Source organism: Haliaeetus albicilla, chromosome 7 (genome assembly GCF_947461875.1).
Source record: "Haliaeetus albicilla chromosome 7, bHalAlb1.1, whole genome shotgun sequence".
NCBI lineage: Eukaryota > Metazoa > Chordata > Aves > Accipitriformes > Accipitridae > Haliaeetus > Haliaeetus albicilla.
In genome coordinates, this window is record NC_091489.1 from 10681992 (window position 1) to 10705776 (window position 23785).

The 23785-nt window shown below is 41.5% G+C and overlaps 1 protein-coding gene across 2 annotated transcripts in view; it reads right to left on the bottom strand.

The window, feature by feature from the left end:
- The window catches only part of IGF2R (insulin like growth factor 2 receptor), a 61160-nt gene that overhangs the window by 31240 nt on the left and 6135 nt on the right, over positions 1–23785 (bottom strand). Inside the window, exons 1-18 of one of the 2 annotated variants that reach the window (XM_069786911.1) lie at positions 22363–22715; positions 21696–21829; positions 15624–15748; positions 13846–13944; positions 13313–13442; positions 12087–12207; positions 10081–10195; positions 8379–8541; positions 8044–8224; positions 7073–7176; positions 6457–6621; positions 6003–6143; positions 5489–5635; positions 4440–4571; positions 3882–4029; positions 2513–2690; positions 1813–1928; positions 1231–1393 (exon numbers count right to left, since the gene is read on the bottom strand). In XM_069786911.1, the coding sequence (XP_069643012.1) occupies positions 1231–1393; positions 1813–1928; positions 2513–2690; positions 3882–4029; positions 4440–4571; positions 5489–5635; positions 6003–6143; positions 6457–6621; positions 7073–7176; positions 8044–8224; positions 8379–8541; positions 10081–10195; positions 12087–12207; positions 13313–13442; positions 13846–13944; positions 15624–15748; positions 21696–21829; positions 22363–22388 (2388 nt within the window). In that variant the 5' untranslated portion in view covers positions 22389–22715. Of the gene's footprint in view, positions 1–1230; positions 1394–1812; positions 1929–2512; positions 2691–3881; positions 4030–4439; positions 4572–5488; positions 5636–6002; positions 6144–6456; positions 6622–7072; positions 7177–8043; positions 8225–8378; positions 8542–10080; positions 10196–12086; positions 12208–13312; positions 13443–13845; positions 13945–15623; positions 15749–21695; positions 21830–22362; positions 22716–23785 lie in introns of those variants that run through there. The other variant, XM_069786910.1, reaches the window with a different exon arrangement.

The window sequence follows — 23785 nt, forward strand, 5'->3', positions numbered from 1 at the left end:
ATGCCTCACGTGCAGTAAGTAGGATTTAATTTGTACAGCTCTTTAAAAGACAGTATGTGGAAGCCTCCAGGCATTCTTAGAATTGACATCAGGGATCTGCCATACTTAGAAAAGCCTAAAAAGCACTAGCAGAAACTGAGCATTAGAACAACAGGAGGTGCTGCTACTTCCAAGGTCCAAATTAGTCTTCACTTCTGCAACGTAACTGGTGTTTCCTATTTTTAAGAAACTATTTTAAGTTAGCAACAACAACAAAACAGAAGAATACACCTCCAAAGCAGCTCTGTCCACAAGGACTTTTGGGGGTTTTTTGCCTCCCCCCCCCCCCTTTTTTTTTAAACAACTCTGCATTTAGGTTGATACAGTGTGCTCACTTTTTACTCCAGTGTCTTCAGCAAGTAACGAAGCCCTAATATGTCTCCATGTGTAAAATAGTCTTACACAACAAGGACTAACACAAGCACAGGGAACTAATAATATTGAGCTCAAGTGCCATGATGGTGACGTACAGATTCAGTCATTCAGGCAACCTCTTCAACAGTATGGAGAGAAGGTGTTCTCTCCATCTTACAGAAGGAATTGGGACGGATTGGTGAGCCTCTAGTTCAACATTCCCTACAGCTTTGAGTACCACTGAAGCCAGGCCTGGGGCAAAGCGTCCATCCAGCCTGTCAGCACAAACAGTCCCATGATAAATTGTTACACTTCAGGGAAGTACAGAAGTAGAAGCCCATAACCACCACCACTGCCTTTTTTTTTTTTTCCTGGCTTGGCAACTTCTGCCTAATCGACTCCTCAAAGCCAAAGAGAGCTCAGAAAGGGGTGACAAAGAATCTTTAAATGCCTTTCTCCCACAGTTCAATCTAAAACAAGTCAGAAGCAAGATAGAATATCCAGGAGAGCAACCTGTTCCTAAAGCAATGCTAGCAGTCTCGGAGACCGCGGCAATTTACACAGAAGAGATGCAGTTTGTCCACCTCTGCAACACAGGACAAAAGAATCATGCATGTCAAACGTGACATTGACACATTTGTAAAAATTAAAGCTTTGGTCTTTGAAGAGGTGGGCAGGAGGTCTACCATTCTGCAATGATTATGCCAACATTACGTATACACAGAATACAACTGTATTTTGCACAAAGAAGCCAGAAGTCATGTACCTATCTTGCATACCCCTTAATCTCACTCACTTGGCAAACCAGCTCTGAGCTGGGAAGGAAAGCCCACTCACATGATCATGCCGATATTCCATCTGACAGACAGATGCTCGCCGGTCACATCCTGGGACAGCAATCAGTGGTCGACAGACGTTTATGTAGTACTTCTTCCGCTCGCTTGGTCTTGAATTATCCATGGCATACCAGTTTTCACCTCTCTTCTCAGATTTTGCTAAGCTGAGCAGGAAGAAAAAGTTCTATACTAAGAATAAACATTCTTCATAGATTCTCTCTAGCTTTCTCTGTCAGTCTCAAGAAACAGAGCAACTGTCAGGCATTCCAGAATAACTTCTTCCCCTCATTTTTAAGTGTCAGAGTTAAAAAGAGTACTCCTAAGAAGTAAAGCACATTTGACAAAGTAATAAGTTTTTATTAAGCAAAACCATCCCCAAAAGTCAACTTACTACTTAGGAGACAAGTCAACATACTAGAGGGAAACGCTGTCTTCATTTCAAGGTACTTGCAGTTAAGATTGTCACAATAGATGAAGTTTCTAGTGCTGTCTACACAGGAAACCAGCTTCATCCAGTACTAAGCTATCAGCCAGAATACTAAACTAGAATAGCCAAGTCATGTTGTATATGTTACTTTCCCACCTTGACAAGTCATATTGGTCCATGGTGTTGGGATCAGTCACAACACATTCCAGTGGCATTTCAGGACAAGCGTGTTCAGTGTACCACCTGAAGTTGTAGGTATAGTTATCTTCTATCTAGAAAACAGCAAAATAAGTCAGTGAGGCTTTCCACACAGAATACTTCATGACTCACAGCTACTCCTTTTTATGTTAAGCTTGTTACTTCCCCTTGGTTTTGGGATATACCTTCTCAGACTTATTTGTGTAGGTCTGTTTTGTTGTACATCTTGTCATTTACTGTGTCACCAAAAATACTCTTTTCAAAAATAACACAACCAGAGCAACTAGAGCAATATAACTGCTGTCTGCTGTGTTACAGGACACACAGTCCTGCCACTTGTTACTTCTCAGCCAGTTTTGGCTTTTTCAGCTAGAAATACAAGATGATCAAAAGCACTAGTAATTACATGGCCCTGAGATGAGAGAAGAATGAAGTAAGAACCTGGATCCAGGTGAACAGCTTACTGTTCAGTGGTCAAGACAAGCTTTATGGCTGCAGCAAAAGGCAGATATACCAAGAAAAATAACTATTTCTCTTAGTCTGCTTTATAGATACTGGATATTTCCATCTGCCAATCTCTGCTTGCACTGGCCTATCAGCAATTATTGTCAGGATTTTGGGATAGAGGTCCTTCCCTTCTTCATATAGAACTTCTTACCTGATATTCAGGCTGACCTATTCCAGCCTGACGATCACACAGAAAAGTTATAAGGGTAGATCTCTGTGTTTTGTTCTCATCATTGTATGCTGTACCATTTTTGTAGGTCAACTGAATCAGACCATCATAATAGGAAAGTTTGGAACTGGGCAGTCCAAGACTCCAAAACTGATCCTTACTAGAAAAGAAAAAGTGGGCTTTGAGACTGAAAAGAATGCAAAATTAATTCTCTCTTTAAGAGAAGTCTTACAAGTAGTAAGCACACAGGTAAGTTTATAGAAGACACCATAATAAGACAAAAGAACTAAATAAGGTTGACTAGACATAAGTGAGCTAGAGGAACAGAATTCTGCAAAAGGACACTTAAAACATGAGCAGGTGTCCTTCTTTGAAAAGGAATAGAAGTTGTACCTTGCTTAGATATCTAGAAAACTTTAACACTCCCTTCTCTAGAAGTGTGACAGAAATACCCAGTTCCTTTACTCCAGACTAGAACTCGAACTGCAGACACCCTAATGCTGGGCTCAAACTGGTTCCATGCAAATACACATGGACAGTGAAGACCTAGCACTGCACAACAGCAAGTTTTCTCACTCAGGGAAGAAAACTGCCTTCACATGCTCCTAGCTTTGGTTTAGGAGGGATTCTTTACTCTGACTTAACACTGGTTCTACCAGATCTAGCCTGACCATCTTCCCTTAAAGAATGTTTTTAGTGTCTGCAGTGAAGTCTCCTTGGCTGGAGAGTAACTCAGATAAAGCCAACTCAAGTACAGCCGCATGTGTTTGCAGTGCACCACATCTCTGGCAACAGGCCAACCTGGAACCTGAAGCGTACAGATACTAATCTCAGACATAGCTTGCAGAAGCTAACAGCAATGATGCTGTCAGAGCAGCAGTACACACTGGGACTGTGCCTGCGCAGCACTTTTAGTGATGGAAATACAGTGCAACACCCAAGCTCTAGGCTCCACCTCTGCATAAGGCAGCCACTACTCATTCTGAGCACAGCAGTTCTTCCTTAAGCCAGCTCTTGGAATCCAGCTGACCCTGAATCCAAATTGTGGGTTGGCTTAATACAGCTGCAGCAGTTAATCTGTCCCTATGGGAAACATAAGGGGGAGCAATGGACACACTCATTCAATCTCAAAAGCTAGCTGTAAACAAGATTACAGGTGTGTGCACTTTGGTTGAAAGAGCTGGCAGTGTAATTACTGCACTACCAAACAATATTTTACATGCACATCACCTCAATCTATTACAGGCAGCACAGCAATTATTTTAATGAGAATTGTTTGCTGTTACACACAGACAACACACCATGCACCAAGAGATCTTTTATTACAGACAACAGAACTAAAGTTACTCACCTTTGTGTTACTTGGCATGCTGCTGATTTTGTGTGACACAACTCATCCGGCACACTGCCACAGATGTTTATGTAAAACAAGTATTCAGTAGTATTAACTATATAGTGCCCATTTTTCTTGGCCAGAGGTGATAAATCAAAAGAGAAGCCTAATTGGGAAATAATAAACTTGATCAGTTCTATTTTTCCCTGTCACCTCTCACAGGTTTTGATTCTACCAGTCACACAGCTAGTTCACTTCCCCCCAAATAAGTCTCCTTCCACATAATTATTGTTCAGAAGCAATATGGACATACTAAAAGCATGTTTTCTTATACAGAGATATTTACTACAGTAAAATACACATTACATCTATTTTCCTCCACACACACTAGGGGAGTAATAAGCTTGTGCTGTTCTGATCTTCCATGCGCATGTGCTTAAAACTACTGTGCTCTAATGTTGTGCATGCTTAGACTTAGGCTAAACTCGCTTTGTTCTTGCGCATCAAAAGGACTCAGTGTTGCGACACAAGTTCTACCCCTCGCAACCTTTCAACCTGCTGAGCATAAATACATACCTGCCTGAGGATCAGAGACTTGACAGTTATCTCCTTCAGTTTTAGACAGGACACAGGCAGCAGCAGTATACCAATCAAATGCATATGAACATACACCCTCAGACATCAAGATCGGAGCACTTTCTAGATCACCTGGTATCACAAGAGCAATGTGTTACACATACAGACAGTCAGGCTGCCAAAAGAACTAGGAATTTAAGCCTAGGAACACTAACTCCTCTCCAACAGCAGACCAAGATTAACTGTTGAAGTACCTCTCCTCTGAAAGTGAGGACTAAATAGAACCAAAAATTCCTTGCACAAATTATTTGCATCTTCTTCCCCAGAATTAAAGTTTAGCCCAGAAGTAAAGATGCACTGCTCGGTCTGTTCCTCAGTACTACTGCACTCTTTGGGGGAAAAAAAAAAATTTTGCTTTGATACAAAACCCTGGTGTTTTGCTACAACAGCTTTATTAGGTAGGAGTGCATAACCTGATCCTAACAGCCAGCACACTTGGAGGATTCAGCTTCCTCAGGCTGAGGTAGAGGAATACAGGTTTTCCATTACCCTGGGAGATGGTTAAACTAGTGGGCTATTATATGGAGATGAACAACATTAACAACTTCTGCAAATGCTTCTGCTTTTTGTAAATTGCAAGCAGTTTCGACAAAACATACTTATTGGAAGACAAGGTTAAAGTATCTTATCTCAGTTCAGAACCAGTCTTTCCCATCAAGACAATCTAGGGAAATAAAGTACTTTGTATAGCTTCCAGGTATTTGTGGAGCTTTAAACACTTAAACATACTTTCATCATGTTTAAGAAAGTCTTAGTTCAAGAGACTTACTCAAGGGTCTTTAAAGAGTACTTGAATGAAAGGTGAAGACAGCTAAATAACCTGCAATTACATTGTTATCATCCTAGAAAACAAACCGCAATGCTTCAGCTTGTGCATAGAAGGAAATAAAAGACAAAGGCACATGCCAATATTTAGCGCTCATGCCTGGGCACATTAAATGACCTCCAGTTTTTAACTGGATCAGAGAACAGGGTGTGGATATTCTCACCTGGTCTGCACACTAGAGTGATGACAGTTTTGATTTTTTTGTTAACACCACAGCTGTCTCCATTTGAATAAGTAAGTTGAATATTTTCTCCAACCTTTTTAGGAGAAGATACAAATGTTCCAAGATTCTTACTGTTGTTTTGTTTATCTGTAACGACAGTAAACACATCACTTCTGTTTCTCCGGAAAGAAATGAATTTTACACTATTAAGATAATATTAACTAGCCAAATGGAAAGTCTTAAGAAAGCAGATCATTAGGAGTTTGTTTTTACCTCACCAAAACCATGCTACAAAGCCTGAAGTTCTTTAGTTAGAAAAGGCTACTTGCATCATTTCTCCTAGGGTCTTTGGGAGCACAAGAGAAACATGCTCCTAACTTCAAGTAACTGAAGGCACTCAGGGCAGCCAACTCCATTTGCAGAGGAAGTGCCAAGCCTTCAGAGCCTTAAAAAAACCCAAACAAACAAAACACACACAAAAAAAACAACCATCAAAAAAACCCCAAACACTTACCTACAGAGCAAACAGCAGCACCATCTGGGCAGCTGGAAGCTCCTCCTCTCTTCCACACTTTATGGCAGACGTTGATATAATAATGCTTCCTCCCTACCTCCGAAAAGCTACTGTCCACAGCTTCCCAGTTCTGGGCTAACTCTGAAATACAGGGGATTGTTATGAACAAGTCATCTGGCTTAATTGTTCTAGCCTGTCCATGCCAAAATGCCTTTTATCACAAAAAAGGATCCACGTTTAAAACCACTTAAGATGACAGCAACCATGGCAGTCATAGATACAGCTACTTTCATAAGGCACTCACTCCTTTTGGGACAAGGGAAGTGAACGCCAGTACCCCAGAAAAACACTAAAAAAAGCAAAAGCTGATTGATATTCAGCTGAAGAACTGCACTAGAGATGGCAGGTAAACTCGGGGAAAAAAGTAACTGAAAGCTAGTTTTCATTGCCATACCTGAACTGCGGATCAGAGGTGACAAGTCATAGTGTTTTCTCTTATCAGCAACTCTGCAAAGGAGATCTTCTTTCTCTTTAACACATGCATATTTTGTATCCCAAGTAAAAAAATAAGTGCAGTCCACTTCACCCGTAAATACTGGAGTTCCTCTACCATCATTACCTTAACATTGAAGATGGATAAACAGACATTAGGTTTCCACAAGGGGAAGGGAAGAAAAGCAAGGAGACTTGAGGACTAGCAATGAGCAAGGGAGATAAAAATCCTTTTACTGCACAGGACTTGCATTTGTGGTTTGATGGGGTTTTCGGGGGTTTGGTTTGTTGGTGTGGTTTGTTTTTTGTTTTTGTTTTTTTTTTTTTTTTTACTGTTGGCTAAGAAATGAGGCTCTTTTATACCTCAATATTCTTGATCATCAGTGTAAATTCAGAATAGCAGCACTACTACACAGCACAAAACAATCCTGCCAGCCATAGAAATTAGTGCTTACTTTAACAATATTTATTCTTCGTGTTAGCTGTGGCTTAAAGCATGCATTCCTTTGAACATAAGGTCTACTAGCAAGCACAGAAGTCAAATCCTGAGCAGAGTCATCACAGCTTGTTAAACTCACCTGCTGTTTCATTGCACTCAAAGTTTATGACAGTCATTCTCTGAAAGCCGGAACTACATGCATCCCCATTTGGATAAATTAAAGTGAGATCCCCATCAGAGTATCTGAGTAAAAAGTCAGTTTTAGACAGAAACATGGGATCAGACACAATCACACAGTGTTCTTCACATAACAGAAGCCACACTCTTGTTTCTTTATTAATTGTCTCACTCAAAGGGAAAACAAATGCTTGTTCAACATTAATACTGACATTTCTACTGCAACAAAGGCTTGCATCCACTGATTTTTCTGGTTACTTCTCATGAATTTGTACAGAGTTTAAAGAATGCTCTAAAGCTATTCCAGCTGTGGTGGAATATCTGTTGCCATTAGTTTATTGCATGGCTATTTTTGCAGGTAGAAGTAGTCATACTTCCTGGAAGATCACTCTGACAAGTCTGTCACATGCTTACAGAAAGAACAGAAGATCATATCTAGGTGAATAATCTCTGCTTTGCAGTCTCATGCAAACTATTGTATGCCACTTGGGAATCCTGAAGTTCTTAAAAAAAAAAATTTAAAAAAATAATCACAAAATCCTGGACGTCAGTAGTCTTGGATATGATTAATGCATGTTCTTGCAAAGGAAGGAGAGATGCCCTCTGGTTGAGGACAGCTTCTAAAACATCTGATCCTGATGCCACTTTACATGCAAAACTCAAGGAGGGCAAGAGGCAGCACGGCGCAATTTGCAATTCTGACAAAGCCAGTGAAAGTTTCTTCCCTGTCTAGGCAATGGCCTCTACCAACCTCATCTGCTCCTTTGTTTGCTAACGTTATCCTGGTATACTGTTAAAGTTTTTCTATAAAAAACTGAGCAAAAATACTTGGATTTTGTATGAAATATTGCTTACATGACAAATAAGGGCAAAGAAAGAAACAAGAATCAATCAATCAGACCAGTTAGCAGGGCTAAAGAGCCTTTTACACACCTCAGGGTTTGATTCTCAAATCTTCCTGCCACTTTTTGCTGGTTATTTGAAGATTTTACTTGGCAAGATGAAGTGTATACTGTGCTGTCCTTGCAGTTACCTGCAGTGGTTTTCCCACATACATTCAAGTAATAGTAATACTCCTCTTTGTCATCTTTGGCTAAATATGGCGTGACATAATCTGAATGAATAACAAAAAGAGAAGTGTTTTAACATACAGCAGAACAGACGTAAAAACCCAAATATCTAGACAGAATATTCTTCCTGTCTCCAAACATAGAACTGTAAAACTGGCTAGTAACAACACAAACACAAAAGAAAAATAGTGAGCTTACCTGGAAGTTGAGTAAGTGGTCTTAAATCAATGGAGATATCATGTTGCTCATTAGTCAGAAGACAGGTCTTGCTTTCCAGGTAATCCCTGTGACAGGCATACTCAGTAACCCACTCAATTTCATACCGGCAATTTGTTTTTGCTGTGAGTTTGGGACCTGCACTCTGATCCATAAGTAAAAAGAATTTAAATTACAAGTAGATACTTACTTGAAATGCAATCTTTAAAGCAACAGTATCACATTCCTTTAGGGTCAGTAATGACTAACTTCACCTGTAAATTGCTTAAGAGGTGCAAACATTGTCTCTGGCCTCTCAGAAACAGGTGTTGAGAAGAAATAAAACAGCTCTTATTGAGTGGCAAACTATTAGAAGCCTAAACAGAGGTAAAGTAATCTGCATTAGCAGAAGGACTACAGAAGAAACAGTACTTTAAAAAGCACTTATCCTTAAGATGTTGGCAAAAGCAGAGATAGGTGAGCCCAAGTTGCTAAGCACAGCTTGGACCGTGTTTGCCTCAGAGGAGTCCTCAAAGAGGGAAGCAGAGATCAAGTGTTCTCTGAAGGCAAAGCAGCCTCTTAGACACAGGTGTTTTAGCAACTTTGATTCCCTCAGTCCAAATCAAGACTGAAAGATGTTTCAGAATTCTTTAGGCAACACTTCTGTCAGATGTGTTTTCTGTAGTGAAATATTTTGGCACCTTTGGGAGAAGGGGTAGTCCTGGTTTTCCTCACTTTAAAGTGAAACATTTAGAAATTCACTTTGTTTCATACATCTGTATTTCTGCCATCCACTAAAACAACAGGCAGACACCCAGGTAAGTATCAGATACGTTACAGGCACAAGTAACACTAGTAATACCACAGGCGTGCATAGCTGCAGTGAGGTATTACAAAGTGACAGCAGACAAAGGCCTATGGTTTGTTTCTGCAGCAATGAGGGCGAAGTACGGTACCTATCTAGGTCAGATGAAGGACAAAACATTAAACCAAAAATTAGCCAGACAAGAGTTTCTCCTTCACTAACCTGCAACCAAAAGCACCACAATATGAAACGGCAGAGCATTAGCAATAGCCAGTCTGGCCCAATTCAAGGAGCGTGGGTTGCTGACATTAGCCAGCATCACATCAAAATGATCATCATATTGCATTGAAGTGAGACTAAAACAGTGTCCTGCAAAAACTAAGCTGCTGCTTAACACTAAAGATTTTACTTTAAGTTAAAAGGAGTTCAGGAGCCTGCTTAGTAAGTGACAGGCGTTTGCCATGCAATGACACTTGCTAGCTTTTTTTTTTTCCTCTGACGAAGGCCAGATTAATAAAGAAACAAGTTACAGACAACAGCTATAAACATGCCCAGACCAACTGATGACAGAAGAGTGCTCATTAGCAAGCAAAGCTCTGTGGCAAGGATTAACACTATACTAATGCCATCCTATTTTCAGAGGAAAGCTTTGAACTCAGAAAAGGATGACCAAGTTCACCAAGACAAGAAAGAACAAACCCCTGGGGAAATTTTATTTGAGTTCTTCTTTCTTTCCTAAGTTCTAGAAGACTTTTTGAAGAGTATATTTAGGATCTCACACTCTTCACAAGCTGCAAACCAGGAAAATTTCTGTTCTTTTCAGCCCTGAATAAAAATGAAAGATAACGCACACAAAAGTTAAGACAAACCATTTAACACAAACTAAAACAGCAAAGTTACCTCTTCTCCCCTCTTTGATGGGCAAACAAAAGTGATCGTCACTGCTGGGTTATGGCCTAGGCAGAAGTCTGGCCTTTCTTCATCACTATATATTCTCTCATAACTCAATACCAGCCTAGAAACAGAAAATGGCAAACCAAAAATATAATTAAGACACTGTGCACTGTGAAGAGGAAGGATATTCTTGAAAGACCATCCACTTTTTGCTGGATACCCAGGCAGAATATACCAAAGTAGCCTTGCTCCTGAAAGTGATTTTTATGGAGGTCTTTATTCCTTTAATCTTACAGTTAACCAAAATAAAGATTAAAACAGTCCCAGCAAAATTACTTAATACAGCATCCTCTTGCACCCCAGTTAAGACTATGCTGAATGCCTTGTAACCCATATTGTAGCAAGAACTTGGCTGATAGTCACAAGAACACTCTCAGCTTTGCTCTCAAACTGCTGGAGAGAAGACGTGATAAACACTCTCACAACTTTTGGAAGTAATAAGGACTCATGTTTTACCACATTCCTGTATTTTACCACCTCTGTATGTATAATCTCTTTCCATTCTGCCCGCAGAACTAAGTGCAAGATGAACTCATTAGCAAATTGACAGGAGCAAGGCAACTGGGACAGATCAGATGAGGCAGGAGTAGGAGAATGAAACATGGTAACTCTCTGACAGGGAGAGACAAATGGCAAGATGACTTGGATGAGAGAAGAAGGAAATCAACACAACTTCCCAACTAAGCATTACTGTTCTATGCAGTCTAAGAGGCAGAAGACAACAGTTCGCAGAGGGGTGACAGCCTGGCTCCAGGTTAGCCACCCCTCTAACTGCCCTCTCTACATCTTAGGGCACAGGTATACAATCATCTTACTCCCTGCTCAGGCCACCCAAGTCTGACTGAGCACATACAATGAATTTTCCTCAAGCAATGAGAAGCTCTTCAGTCCTAGCAGGGATCAGATAAAGCTTTCTTGCCGAGCACTTCTGTAGACTACTAGTTGCACTTCAACATGAGAACAAGCTTGTGCTTCCTCAGATGTAAGCTTCTGCCTTGGTACAGAACACCTCAGCCACTTGCTTCATCCTGGGGGAAAAGCCCTGCAACAAAGGACTAACAACTTCATTTGTAAACTAAAAGAAAACCCTCAACCTTATCACTGATAGGCCAGAACCTTTGGCCTCTCTGTTATTAACCTGGTTTATTCTGCTCGTTTTCTTCAGCTTGCATCTGAGATAAAAAGGGCACTGCAGAAGTCAACAGGGTACTATTGACCTTACAGACAAGGTAAGCAGGCTCAGACGACCTGAAGCTCAGAAAGATCAGCAAGTCCCCTAAGCCACATTGGGTTGTTTGGGTGTTTTTTTGGTGGGTTAGCTCGTTTGTTTGGTTTGTTTTTTTGGTTGGTTTGTGTTTTTTTTTTTTTCTTTCAAGCTGTACTTCCAGCACAAAAGGCAGCAAACAAAACAGAGGCAGCACCAAGGAAACAGTTTCTCCTAGTCCCAGTTCTGCCACCACCAGGAACAAGAAGCCTTGCATTGCTTAGCTATTTCTTCTATTAATAACTCATTAACACAAAAAAATACAGAAGGGCAACATCTGGCCCTATTCTCAACTTGTACTCCTGTGCAGTAGTGAGCCAATACAGTGCGTAAACCCACAGAGAGCCAAGTCCATTTACCCTGTGGGCCCTCAGGCAGTGGGCAGATGGGGTCAAATCTCACTCTTCTGCTTGTGGGCAGAGAGCACCAATCATCCCTCGCTTCTGAGAGTTCTGCAATTCTGTAAAAAGGAGTGTCTCACAATGAAGAAAATTTGATCTACTATGGCAGGATGCCTGAAAACAACTCTGCCCTGCCAGTATTTGAAGAAATTTTTTCTGCCAATGCTTCAAAATTGAAGTGTTATTGATGTTAAGTTCTGGAAGGCTCACCCCATTATCGAGACTGCTTTTTCCAGCCCAGATGACTGAGAAGTGTTCACAGAAGTATCACCACAAAAATCACATACCTGTCTTTGTCACGAAGTTTCAGCTGCTCCTGTGGATGGCCGACATCATACGCCTGACCTTCGTGTAACAAGCAAGCAGCACTGCCAGCAGGGCAGTTTCTGGTCTCTCCACTTGAACTTCCTGTTATAGAATACAGAAAACAGAATATAGGACTCAGTTTCTAAGCCCTGCTCTACCTGAAGTATCTTGCGATTTTATCTGTGGGCTCACTTACTATTGATTGCTTTCACCTTTTCTAAAAATAATATAACCTGTTTTAAAGGTAAAGTGTGGATCTGACAAGACAAAACCCGAAGTACTTGTGATAGTTCATGCCGCCCTGGTTTTGAACAGCAAATTCATCCTTCCTGCCAAAGTAACTGCAGCTAGTTACCAGTTGCTAGTACAGCTGCTGGATGTGTAGGGCTTTGAGAACTTCTAGAACTGTGCCAAGTATTTATTTTTTTTTTCCACAACACTAAAATGATACCAAGTAGTGGGTAACCCCTCCTCACAGAGAAGGTTTTTTTCCCCTCCATTGTTTCTTATAAACCATCTTATTCAAAGCTGTCAACAAAAAGTTTCAGACTAGTGGGATTTTTAAAAGAATAGACCTCCCACTAAAACTAGAAGCATTAAACCCTTAACAGGGGCACACAATACATATTTAACTGCAGAGTAAAAAAGCTACAGTGGGAGTATACAGCTAAACCAGCCCTTTCAACAAGTTTCAAATGAGTGATTTTGCTGGTTTAATTCCTTACATATATAGCTCCCAACTGACATGAAAGTGCTAGCGATGCACCATTACTTACCCAAGCACCTAAACACTATTTTAGATGCATTTCAGGACATTCACTTGGAACTAAGCAACAGCCTGAACTGGAGCCCAAAGTAATAAATTTAGAGTACATGAAGTGCTATGAACCATCTTGGTCCTATTTGGCAGCAAACAGAAGCAGCTACAAGACAAGCTGAGCTTTTCCATTCAGTCCAGTTTAAGTCAACTTTTCTAACAGTACATGCCCATCCAGAAGAGGCATATCTCTGAACAGCTCAATAGTTGGAGAGTAAGACTTGGCTTCACAGAAAGCAGCCTTCAGATAATCAAAAGCAGCTTAAAACAATAGTGCAAGTCCTAAAATACTGATCTTTGATCACAGGACAACCTCAGCTGAGGCACTGGAAAAGAACCACACTACTAGAAATTTATACACTGACAGGTCATACAAGCAAGCATTCACACCTAAGTCCCTGCAGATGTTTATGAACAAGGAATTATCATCAGAATCATCCACCAGGTAGTGTCCTGAAACTTGGATGAGAGGGTTCAAGTCATGTTTCTTCAAATCTTCATCAAACACGTAGCAAGGGACCTAGAACAACAACAAAAAATTACACACAATCCATGCTACATAAGTAGGGAGAAGTTATGAACAGGCATATATAAAGCCAAGTTAACATGTGGAAAAGGTTTTCACTTCTTGAAGCTCAAATACTTAAAGCTAGATATGCTGACTAAAATGAGGCATCCAAAGTTACTGTTCTGCTCTAGCTTTTAGAAGAGTTTTACTATAAACAGCCATTCAGATCACAAAAAAAGTTGAAGAGTTATTTATAATTCTCAGCTCCACCAACTTCCAACAGATGCTTTATATGCCTATGAAAAAGTTAGGTTTATAGAGGTTGCTAAGATTCATTTGGGGTGGGGGCACGTGGTTAGAGTAAAACTGCCAGATGTGTAAAGAGTAGCTTCTGCAGGGAGAGTACATAGATTACCTCTTTCACAGGTTTAAACAAGTCTTTCTTGCAAGCCACAAAGGTCCTCCATTCAAAATAGTGCACACACTCTGTTGCTGTTACAAACTCAGGGGTACCCTATTTAAAGGAGAAAAAAATAATTCTTTGAAAAACAGGCTTCAGTTTTATTTTACATCTGCAGACAGCAAGAAGTTCATTCAAGAGATTAAGAAAAACAGAATACAGCATGTCACAGCACAAGGGCATAAAATTTCTTAATAAAGCACACGTTAACAGCAAGTTTGTTATTTAACAGCTTTGTTGGTAAACTCAGGAAGATGCAGGGTGCCAAATCCTTCCCAGTCTGCGTATGCACCAATTCTCAAATTAACGTGTGCCAGTCCTAATATGCAGTAATCATACTGTAACTTTTAGAAGCACTCACTATGCCAGTTGGTATCGGCACAAACACCAGTCACATCTAGTTACCAGAAAGGAAAACACCAATACAAATGTATATAAATAGGTGAACAGCAAGGCAAAGCATGGTTTACCAGTTCCCTGTCTTTTATCCTACAACAAGACTGATTAGCAATCTCTTCTGCTACACAGAAAGAACACCTCTGATCTCAGCTACTTATTTTTATAGGCTCACATTATACACATTTGTATCTATTTCAATATGGGGGTTCTACTACGGTTCAGGGCTGGATGTTCAACTGAATGTCTCTATCTAGAGAAAGACAACAAACAGATTTTTCCACTCTCCCTCCATTACCTCAGCTAGAAGCACTTCAGTGTATTTAAACTGATTCCCCTCCCCCATTTATCCCTGCCATAAAAAAAAGTGCTGGGAACAAGTTGTTCCAGACACTATTACAAAATCCTTTTACTAGGTCACATGAAGACTAGGTGGTAGAACTACACTAACTAGAAGTTTGAAGATCATTATGATCTGGTGTTACAGCTGGAGTTGAGCAACAATTTAAATTTAGAGTCATCTGCTGAAACAGAACAGGAAGCATTTAAATCTCAGCTGCACTGGCACTTTGTTTGAATAGGCTAGATTTCCAAGAGGGAGTGTGCAACAGCATCATCAGTGCCAACAGTGGCACTGATAAGTACTTATATATTTGTGTATCAGAGAAACTGATCACAGTCTGTACAAAAGAGCACGCTGTGGCATCAGTCAAGCATGTGGAAGGTGTAACTCCAAAAGCACCTGGAAACGAACTGCAGACACACACGCCCCTAGGAACTTTTGGGGGATCTCCAGTCACACTTTGAGCAGATTCTCATGAACAACTACTCCTCCGGAAACCCAGCTGGATGCGTAAGCACTGTTAGTTCAAGTGATGTGCAGACAAAACCCAATGCTTACTGTTGTCAGCTATGCTGACCCATAACAGAGGTCAGTCATTTTGCTTCAATGCTGTTCTATTAAACAGCCATCCTAGGTCCACAGCTTGGGCACAGCCAACATTTAAACAACAGCTCTCATTATTACAGCACCCTGTACACTGTTGACTCATTCCTCTTTATTACACTATTAAAATGCTACAGTGCAATCCCTGTAAAAACATTAAAGGCCCAGAAGAGCCCACAGTCAGAGCTAAGCTGCAGATCTGCAATTATTTTCTACTGGGAACTGAATTTTGAAAGCCACAGTAGATCATGACCCTACTAAAATATAACTGGCTCTTCCTTAAGCTGTGAAGTTTGGTAATTAGTACATGAGTACAGCAAGTCTCCTTAAAAAGCAAGTTAGAAGTACATGCCATTTCCATTGAAGATAGGAACACACGATTTAGACTTACCAGTGTTTTCCCACACAGGAAGTTAATGTTGCTTTGAATATGGTGCTGACTGCCTTGCTGCAAGCAGTTATGTGTAGTGTTGAGTTCCAGAAGAGTTTTAGAAACTTTTTGCAAGCCTAAGTCACCTAGGGTTTTAAAAAAAAAAAAAAGGGGGGGGGGGTTATCATAACACAGCACCTTCACAGAAGCTCAACAAACAGGCTCTAATTTCAAACACTGAGTGGCACAAGACACATCAGTCCACTTGAAGACAGTCTTTGAACAGAGTACCACTGAAGACCTTCCTCGTGGTTCTTGCGATTTGGAAGACTAGATCCAAGTTAAGATAGTGTTTGACATCTCTAATCACACTTCCACTTTCTCAAAGGTTTTTAGCAAACACTGAATCTTAGGAAGGCCAACAGCAGGTGCCACTACAAACCAGCCACTGCCTTAGGAACAAGGGCTAAAGGACTCCATCAGAAAACTGTTACCAACCAGTTTCAAGTACCACAATTCATTCCTTCCTCCCACCAGCTTCTATTTATCAGCTTCTCAGCCATTATGCCATTCTACAAATAGCGTCAGCACAATACAAGAGAGTCTCTATCATAGAATCATAAAATAGTTTGGGTTGGAAGGGACCTTCAAAGCTCATCTAGTCCAACCCCCCTGCAATGAGCAGGGACACCTTCCACTAGATCAGGTTGCTCAGAGCCCCGTCCAGCCTGGCCCTGAATGTTTCCAGGGATGGGGCATTCACAGCCTCTCTAGGCAACCTTGCCAGTGCCTCACCACCCTCATCATAAATTTCTTCCTTACATCTAGTCTAAATCTACCCTCATTTAGTTTAAAACCATTACCCCTTGTCCTATCACAACAGGCCCTGCTAGAAAGTTTGTCCCCATCTTTCTTATAAGCCCCCTTTAAGTACTGGAAGGCTGCAATAACGTATCCCTGGAGCCTTCTCTTCTCTGGGCTGAAAAACCCCAACTCTCTCAGCCTGTCCTCATAGGAGAAGTGTTCCATCCCTCTGATCATCTTTGTGGCCCTCCTCTGGACCCGTTCCAACAGGTCCGTGTCCGTCTTACATTGGGGGCCCCAGAGCTGGACGCAGTACTGCAGGTGGGGTATCACGAGAGTGGAGTAGAGGGGGAGAATCACCTCCCTCGACCTGCTGGTCACGCTTCCTTTGATGCCGCCCAGATCTGGTTGGCCTTCTGGGCTGCGAGCACACACATTGCCAGCTCTACTTAATCTTAGGTCTACTTAATGAAGAACTCACTGGTGCCTGGGCACAACCGCTCCACTGTTGCTGCCTGCAGACAAACCCAGCACAGATCCACTGCCTCAGCGCACGTCCCCCTGCATCTCCCATCCCCTAGAGAACAGCTCACGTGCTGCATGAAAGCTGGGGTCAGCGCTGCGTCACTGCGCGTCCCTCTCCTCCCCAGCACCCGAGACGAACGGGAAAGGGGGAGCACATTTCAAGTCATGATGAGCACCAGCTCAAGCCACTGAAATGTTCCTGCTCAAACCTATTTTGGTTAGCGTTAAATACCAAGCCCTTTTAGATCCAGCATGCTAAGTCCAGCCTGTCCATTTTTGATAGGTAGGTTTTCTTTCTGCAAAGAGTTGGGTTTGAACTATAGAGAATGCTATAAAATGTGAGTATTAATTAGCTTCCCCCTTCCACTTCTGTTGATGTCTACACTAGGGAGAAAGCAAGTCAAATCTGTAATCCCTGCAGATTGCAAATTTGCACCTAGGCCAAATGTTGTTTCATCTTAAAAACACACTTGCTGGAACTTTGCCCTGCCTGTTATCTCCTCACTCAAGGCAAGCAAAACTACACTACACACAAGTAATACAGTCTTCAGAGCAAAAGGAGCAGAAGTAAGCAAACTGGGCATGAAGAAGGTACAAGAAACTCAAAAATATACTGTTGAAATGCAGCAGAGAGAAAGCAACTATAGCCACCAAACTTGGAGGTAAAGCTGAAATGGTGGCAATCAGAATGGAAACTTGATGCTAATGCACACAGCATCCCCTCAGTAGCTCAGGGCTCTTCTATTCATCCTGCATATGCTCACACTAACTGTGTTACAGGAAGGTACATTAAGATGCTCATACCTAAGCAGCCATTCACAGCATCCCCTGTATAACCAGGGCAACAAATACTACAGACCATTCAATAACCCTCTGCCTTCTCAAGGGAAGGTAAGGCTGGAGACACGTCAGCATGCATATGCACAGGGTATGTGCCAGGCTGAGAACCTGCAACAGTGAAGCACATTACCACCACTGTGGTTCAGTGCCACCTTCCAGGCACCTGGAGGCTGTCAGTGGTTTCTGGCTTTTATATTTCCTGACAGTCTTATCTAAAGGCTATCTTCAGGTTTTAAGACTTCCAGCACTGATGCTGGGAAAGGTGCCATGCAGGTCTCTTAAACCCAAGAGCTACATACTACTTTGAGAGCAAGAATGCTACTTATCACATCATTGCTTAGAAGATGCTGGCAAAGTGTCCTCTTTTCTTCCCTAGCTTAGGAGAAGGAAGCCAACACAACTTTCTAGGCAAGAGCTGTGTATAGTAACAATATGCACACATGATTAAAAACTCTCCAGTTATAAATGTATACAGTTACAAGCCCCAACTTAGCAAAGAACTTATGGCAGCACCATCTGAGGACTCACCTCAATGCTCCGTGAGCAGTAGTTTTCTCTCAACTCTAAGAACACACTACATTGCACTAAAGGCACTGGTGAGGTGACTCCAATTTCCTCAGTTAAAGTGATACTCAAGAAAAATCAAGTAAAGACAGTACATCTTGTTTACTACAGGCCAATATGCATGCTCTCTTCCCCCTTGCATGCTTAGAACTAGGTAGGGAACTTGCTAGAAGTTTTAGCAAGAACCTCTTCAGTGGCACATGACTTGTCCCATCCCTGCTCACAGAGCAAGTAGTCTCATGAGCCATCAGTTTCCCATGAGGTTCCTTCCAGAGCACCAGTTCTGCAACCACCTTTACCGTAACATCAAGCTCCCTCTTTCAATGATCACTCGCATTTCTTCATGACTTCAGAGATGTGTTCCTTCCACAAACTAACACTACAAATCAGCTAGTACAGCTCACAAAAATTAGCATCAGATAGTTCATATTACGCAGCTCTACTAAATCTGTATCAAAGGCACTGTCCACAACACCTTTTGCTCATTGACTCCATCTGTTCAGCTGTTTGGAAGGAGAAAGGCAATTATGGAAGACATTCGATCAGTTGTCCAGAAGAAGGGGGCATTTAGGTGGCAGCTATCATTTCATGTCCAGTCCTTCTACTGCAGCTGGACAAAGTGTACATTTCACCACTCAGGTTAACAAACAGTTAGAGTAATATTTCTGCTTTTAATTTTAGTAGTAGTCCAGCTAAATGGCACCCCAGTCACTAGGTGTCACACTAAGTTAACTAAGTACCACGTCATTTCCATCTTCACTGATGTTCAAGAATAAGCATTTGCCTCCACCCTGAGAACTTCTAAGGTCAATCAATAAAGCTGAAGAGCTTTTTCTAGGAGAGGCCTTTGGGGTCCCAACGTCAACCCTGGTACATCACACTGACACACAGTTAACAGTAGCCACAAGGCTTCCCTTGGATACAGACTGATTACTGCCACAGAGCTTACAGCCTTACCAGCTATCAAAGCTGGGAGCAACAAGCAGAACCGATCCTACAGCTGTCACCCCTTGCATAGCTGATATTTAAAAATAAAACTATTGTTTGCAATGATTTTTTTCTGAAAGAATGAAAGAGGAGATCTGATTAAGCCCATATTTGAAGAAAGCTTACAACTTAGCAAATTTTATCAGCTGGCAAGTTGCCCTTCTTCCATACAAATCAAAGCCCTTCAGCTGCACTCAGCTTTGGCATACAGGTAATCTCATATCAGCTGGATTGCTTGAAGACAAGTATGCAGCTTAGCTGTTTTAGCTAACTGGAATCTACACTGGGAGTCTACAGCTGCCTAGACCTGGATCAAAGAGATTCTTCTTTTCTCATTAAGAGTGATTTTTTTTTTTTTTTTGACAAGCAAGAAGCTTGATGACCCATTAGCATTATCTCAACTCTGTGATGGTACTGAAGCTCCAACGAAACTAGAGGCAGTACAATGAAGCACAGCAGGCATCACTCGTAAGTCTCAGACTAACCATGAACAAGTACAAAACTTAGAAAATTTGACCAATAAAACAAAGCAAAATTAAATGTTGATGTTAACTGCACTGCCTTGATTTCTTAATTTATTGCAGGGTGGTTAAAAACATATCTTTCTTGAACAGGATTTGTGGCTTAACCCTTGAGAGTCAGTTCAAACAGCCTCTGCAAGACCAAGTTACGATTGTTGCTAAATCCTCTTTCCACCCAGTAGCAGTCAGGCAACAAAACACTCAAGGTTTGCATACGCCAGAATATTTGATACTGCTCATGGTCATCACCCAGCTCTGTTCTCCCTTCCTCTTTCCACAAGAAGCATGGAACAAAACCTACACATGCCTCTAGGTCTCACACTTCCCTTAAGAGAACAGGCTTCCTCAAGCTCACTCAACCTGCCACATTCCAGTCTCACTCAAAAAAGCATGTTAAAACAGATGCCCAGATACTACTTCCTTTTCTAATCCATGGGCAACTGAAGCCTCAAATGCATATGAGTTGAGATGCACAGCAGCAGGAAACAAAATTCTTGCTGTACATTTTAGGAATAAAACACATTAACAGCATCAAGTGGTCTGAGATGTCACGCTCCTCAGAGTAGAGGACACTACTACATGCAATTGCAGTCTGAACTCAAATGCAACGTAACCAGTCATCCTAGCAAACTCTGGAGCTTGGATATACTGCACTACATAAAAAAGACACATGCAGCCATGAACAGAGATACACTTTGATTCATGTACACAGTGATTTTATAAGCCTGGGTCACAATGCTAGCGGTTTGTTTGAAAAGCACTGATTGACCACAGTCTGAATCTACAGTTAATGGAGAGGGTTGGAGAGAACAGAGTCTGACTAGCATCTGCATACAGGCGAGAATCACCTTTCTCCACACCATTTTCCAGCAGTTCGAGCTCAAACGCTTTTACTGAAGACTCAGCTTCTGATAAGAGCTGTCTGCCAATGGAAGGAAAGATTGGCAAGCATGTAAAATCCAAACTTCAGATCTGCAGGTACTAAGAGTCAGTCTGAAGAGATACTACCTTTCAGAAGGCTATTCCTTTATTCTATTAGAAGTAACAGTCAGCTATCAGAAAACCTCTTAATCAGTATTCCTACATTATTGTTTCATTAGCTGAAGCACAGAAGCAACCTTGAAAGTGACAAGCATCCATGAAAATAAGCACACAAATAAATACTGTTCAGAGCACAAGGTGCTTCTGACCAATGAAATCATGTGCAAGCATGTGTATAGGAATATGCCAGTTTCGTATTTAGAACAGCATGCACAAGTCCACCACTCCTCAGAATGCCAAGGACATCTGTGAACTACTGAAGCAGCCACCAGATTTGACAAGTGTAACTGAAAACAGAGGACTGCATGTAATTGACTTCCTTTCTGTGTGTAACAACTTAAAGACAACATCCTAGAAGCCTAGCAATACTCCAAGATTGCATTACAGAGAGTAACCTGACTCTGAACAAAGAGCTGATATTACATCAGGCTAGGTTGTGGTATCGTTTAGAGCTGTAACTTAAGCTTTATCCTGTGTACAGTACCAAGTTCCAAACAAGGCTGTGCACAGTGCATATCCTGCCACACAGGTAGATGCACTTATTTCCACTTGAGATAGCCTTGCAAAGTTTCACACTAGATTACACTTAACTAAACCATAAGATAAGTTTCACTGTCCTGTGAAGTGATTAGCTGCAATCAGATCATGTTTTCCTAAATCTCCCCAGTAAATCCACAACAGGAAAAAGTTTTACACTGTTCTGAGAAGAAAAAAAAAAATCTTTGCTAACATGTCAAAGTTTCAATAGTTATAAGACCATCCATTAACATGTCTCTGAACTACTTATGAGGCAAGACACTTGTTTACCTACCTACAGACAGATACGCCTTCTTATTGATGTCGTATGCACAGACTGCACTTGATCTTCCACACTCTTCAACGCCAAAACACAAGTTTATTTTATAAAGCACATGTCTGTTCGCATCAATTGCTTCCCACGTGTAACTGAAAAGAAAAAAAAAGGTTGTCAGTTGGTATTCGTATTGTCTGCACTGCCATCTTCTAGACACCACTCCCTGAAATAACAAAGTTATAAAGCTAAGAGCACCACTAACTCGAGTTTCGCATTCATGTTCTACAGCTGTAAATACCACAAATAATTGTTATTGTGTCAGGGCCAAGAACAAAACAGATTTAACCACTTCAGGAGCATATATCGGGTCCATTTTTGCCTTTCTTGAACACCCAACCACCTGTTCTTCCCCGTCAGATCTCTGTGAAGGCCACTCTAGGTATATCACAGGTGGTGAACCTTTTCCCTTGAGAGCCTGATAAACTTCTCAAACATCCTTGGCAGGCTGCACACTACTGCACTTTAGGAGTACCCAGCAGTAACAGCGGCAGAAGTGCTAAGTCTAAGTGGAAGAGAGCAGCCAGTCTCATCCTGCCTGCCAGCAGCAGAGCCACCCAGCTTCAGGGTCAAAATTGGGGTTGAGATTCTTGCAGCATTCAGACAGAAAAATGCTAATAACGCTTACTAGGGCCTAGCTGCACCTTTATGCATTTTTTATATATTTCAGTATTGAAAGGACAGTTTCTGAAGGGTGATCTCAGAAGCTGGAAAGCAAGCAGAGCTATCCACAAGAAACTCAGTGACACCAGCTTGCCACAGCCTTATCAGAAGGTCAGCTGTCTAAACACTGATAATGGAACATGAAGCTCTGGTTAAATACAATGGGGAATAAATCAGAGTAACAGAAGAAAAAAATCAAATGCAGTGTAGTTCTGAGGTAGAGCAAGGATTCGTGCAGCGAGCTGTGGTCAGCCGCATGACACAGCACCACGCAGTCCCGAGGCAGGCCCAGGTCAGCTACTTTGGAGTCAGGAGCTCTTTAGACAGCCTGGCTTACTAAGCACGGTGCTCTGGCCAAGCTCTGTTAAAAAGGCACAGCTCAGTAAACATTTGCCGTCAGCTCGGCTCAGCCACACCTCTTCTGCTGCTGGCAGCCTGCATCCTCTGGACAGTATTGATTTTTGCAACACAAGAGATTCCCTTCTATCCCAAGTGGAAGCTTCAGTACGATTTAATACAGAGCCATCACATCAGAAAACTGAGGACAGCACAGTGCCTTTATTAGATATTCCAGTTATGTACAACTCACACAGGGTTTAATGCATCTGACCCATAGAAGCATTTGTCTTCGTCTACAGATTAGTACCAAATCCAGCGAGGGAGTTCAACTCTGCTCTCTCAGCTATCAAGAAATTAAAAGTTGACCAGAAGCTTCGCCCATAAGGTTTGTTTGCCTTAATCTCTAGCTCATAGGTGTTGCACCACTTGACACTATCCTACCCCAGATCCCCCCCAGGAGGAGAACCCATTCTTTTTCCACTTCTGAAGCCCAATCCTTCAGAGAGGCAGAGACAACAGCAGTTTAGCTATTTTACTCCAGATTTTGAGTCCTCCGAGAACTTCCCTCAAATCCAGTGCAGCTGATCTCTAATCAAAGAGCCAGCAGTAAGATACCACATACTTTTCCATTTAATTACTGACTACAGGGTTCTTGGCTTCCCTGTACTACAGCAGCCTTAATTTCAGTCTACTAATGGCTGGAACAAGTTAGGGACAACTACAAGAGTTCTCCCTGCAAACTGGAAAAAAAAAAGTTATATCCTAATTATATTGGGATATAAAGGCTCAACTATAATAATAGAAGGCTCAAAAAATAACTTACCAGGTAGTGAGTCATACCTAAAATACCAACAAAATTACTTTTTAATCAGATTCAAGGATTGTGTCTCAATCCTAGCCAAATACTTGCCATTACTCTTTCCTCATAAGCAGAGAGAGCTGACATTTTACAATCATACTGATTAGTGCACTGAGCCAGTTTCTTGCATTTCTGAAGTAGATAAAGACAATCACAATGCATGATGATGATGAGAATTAAGCTACAGTAC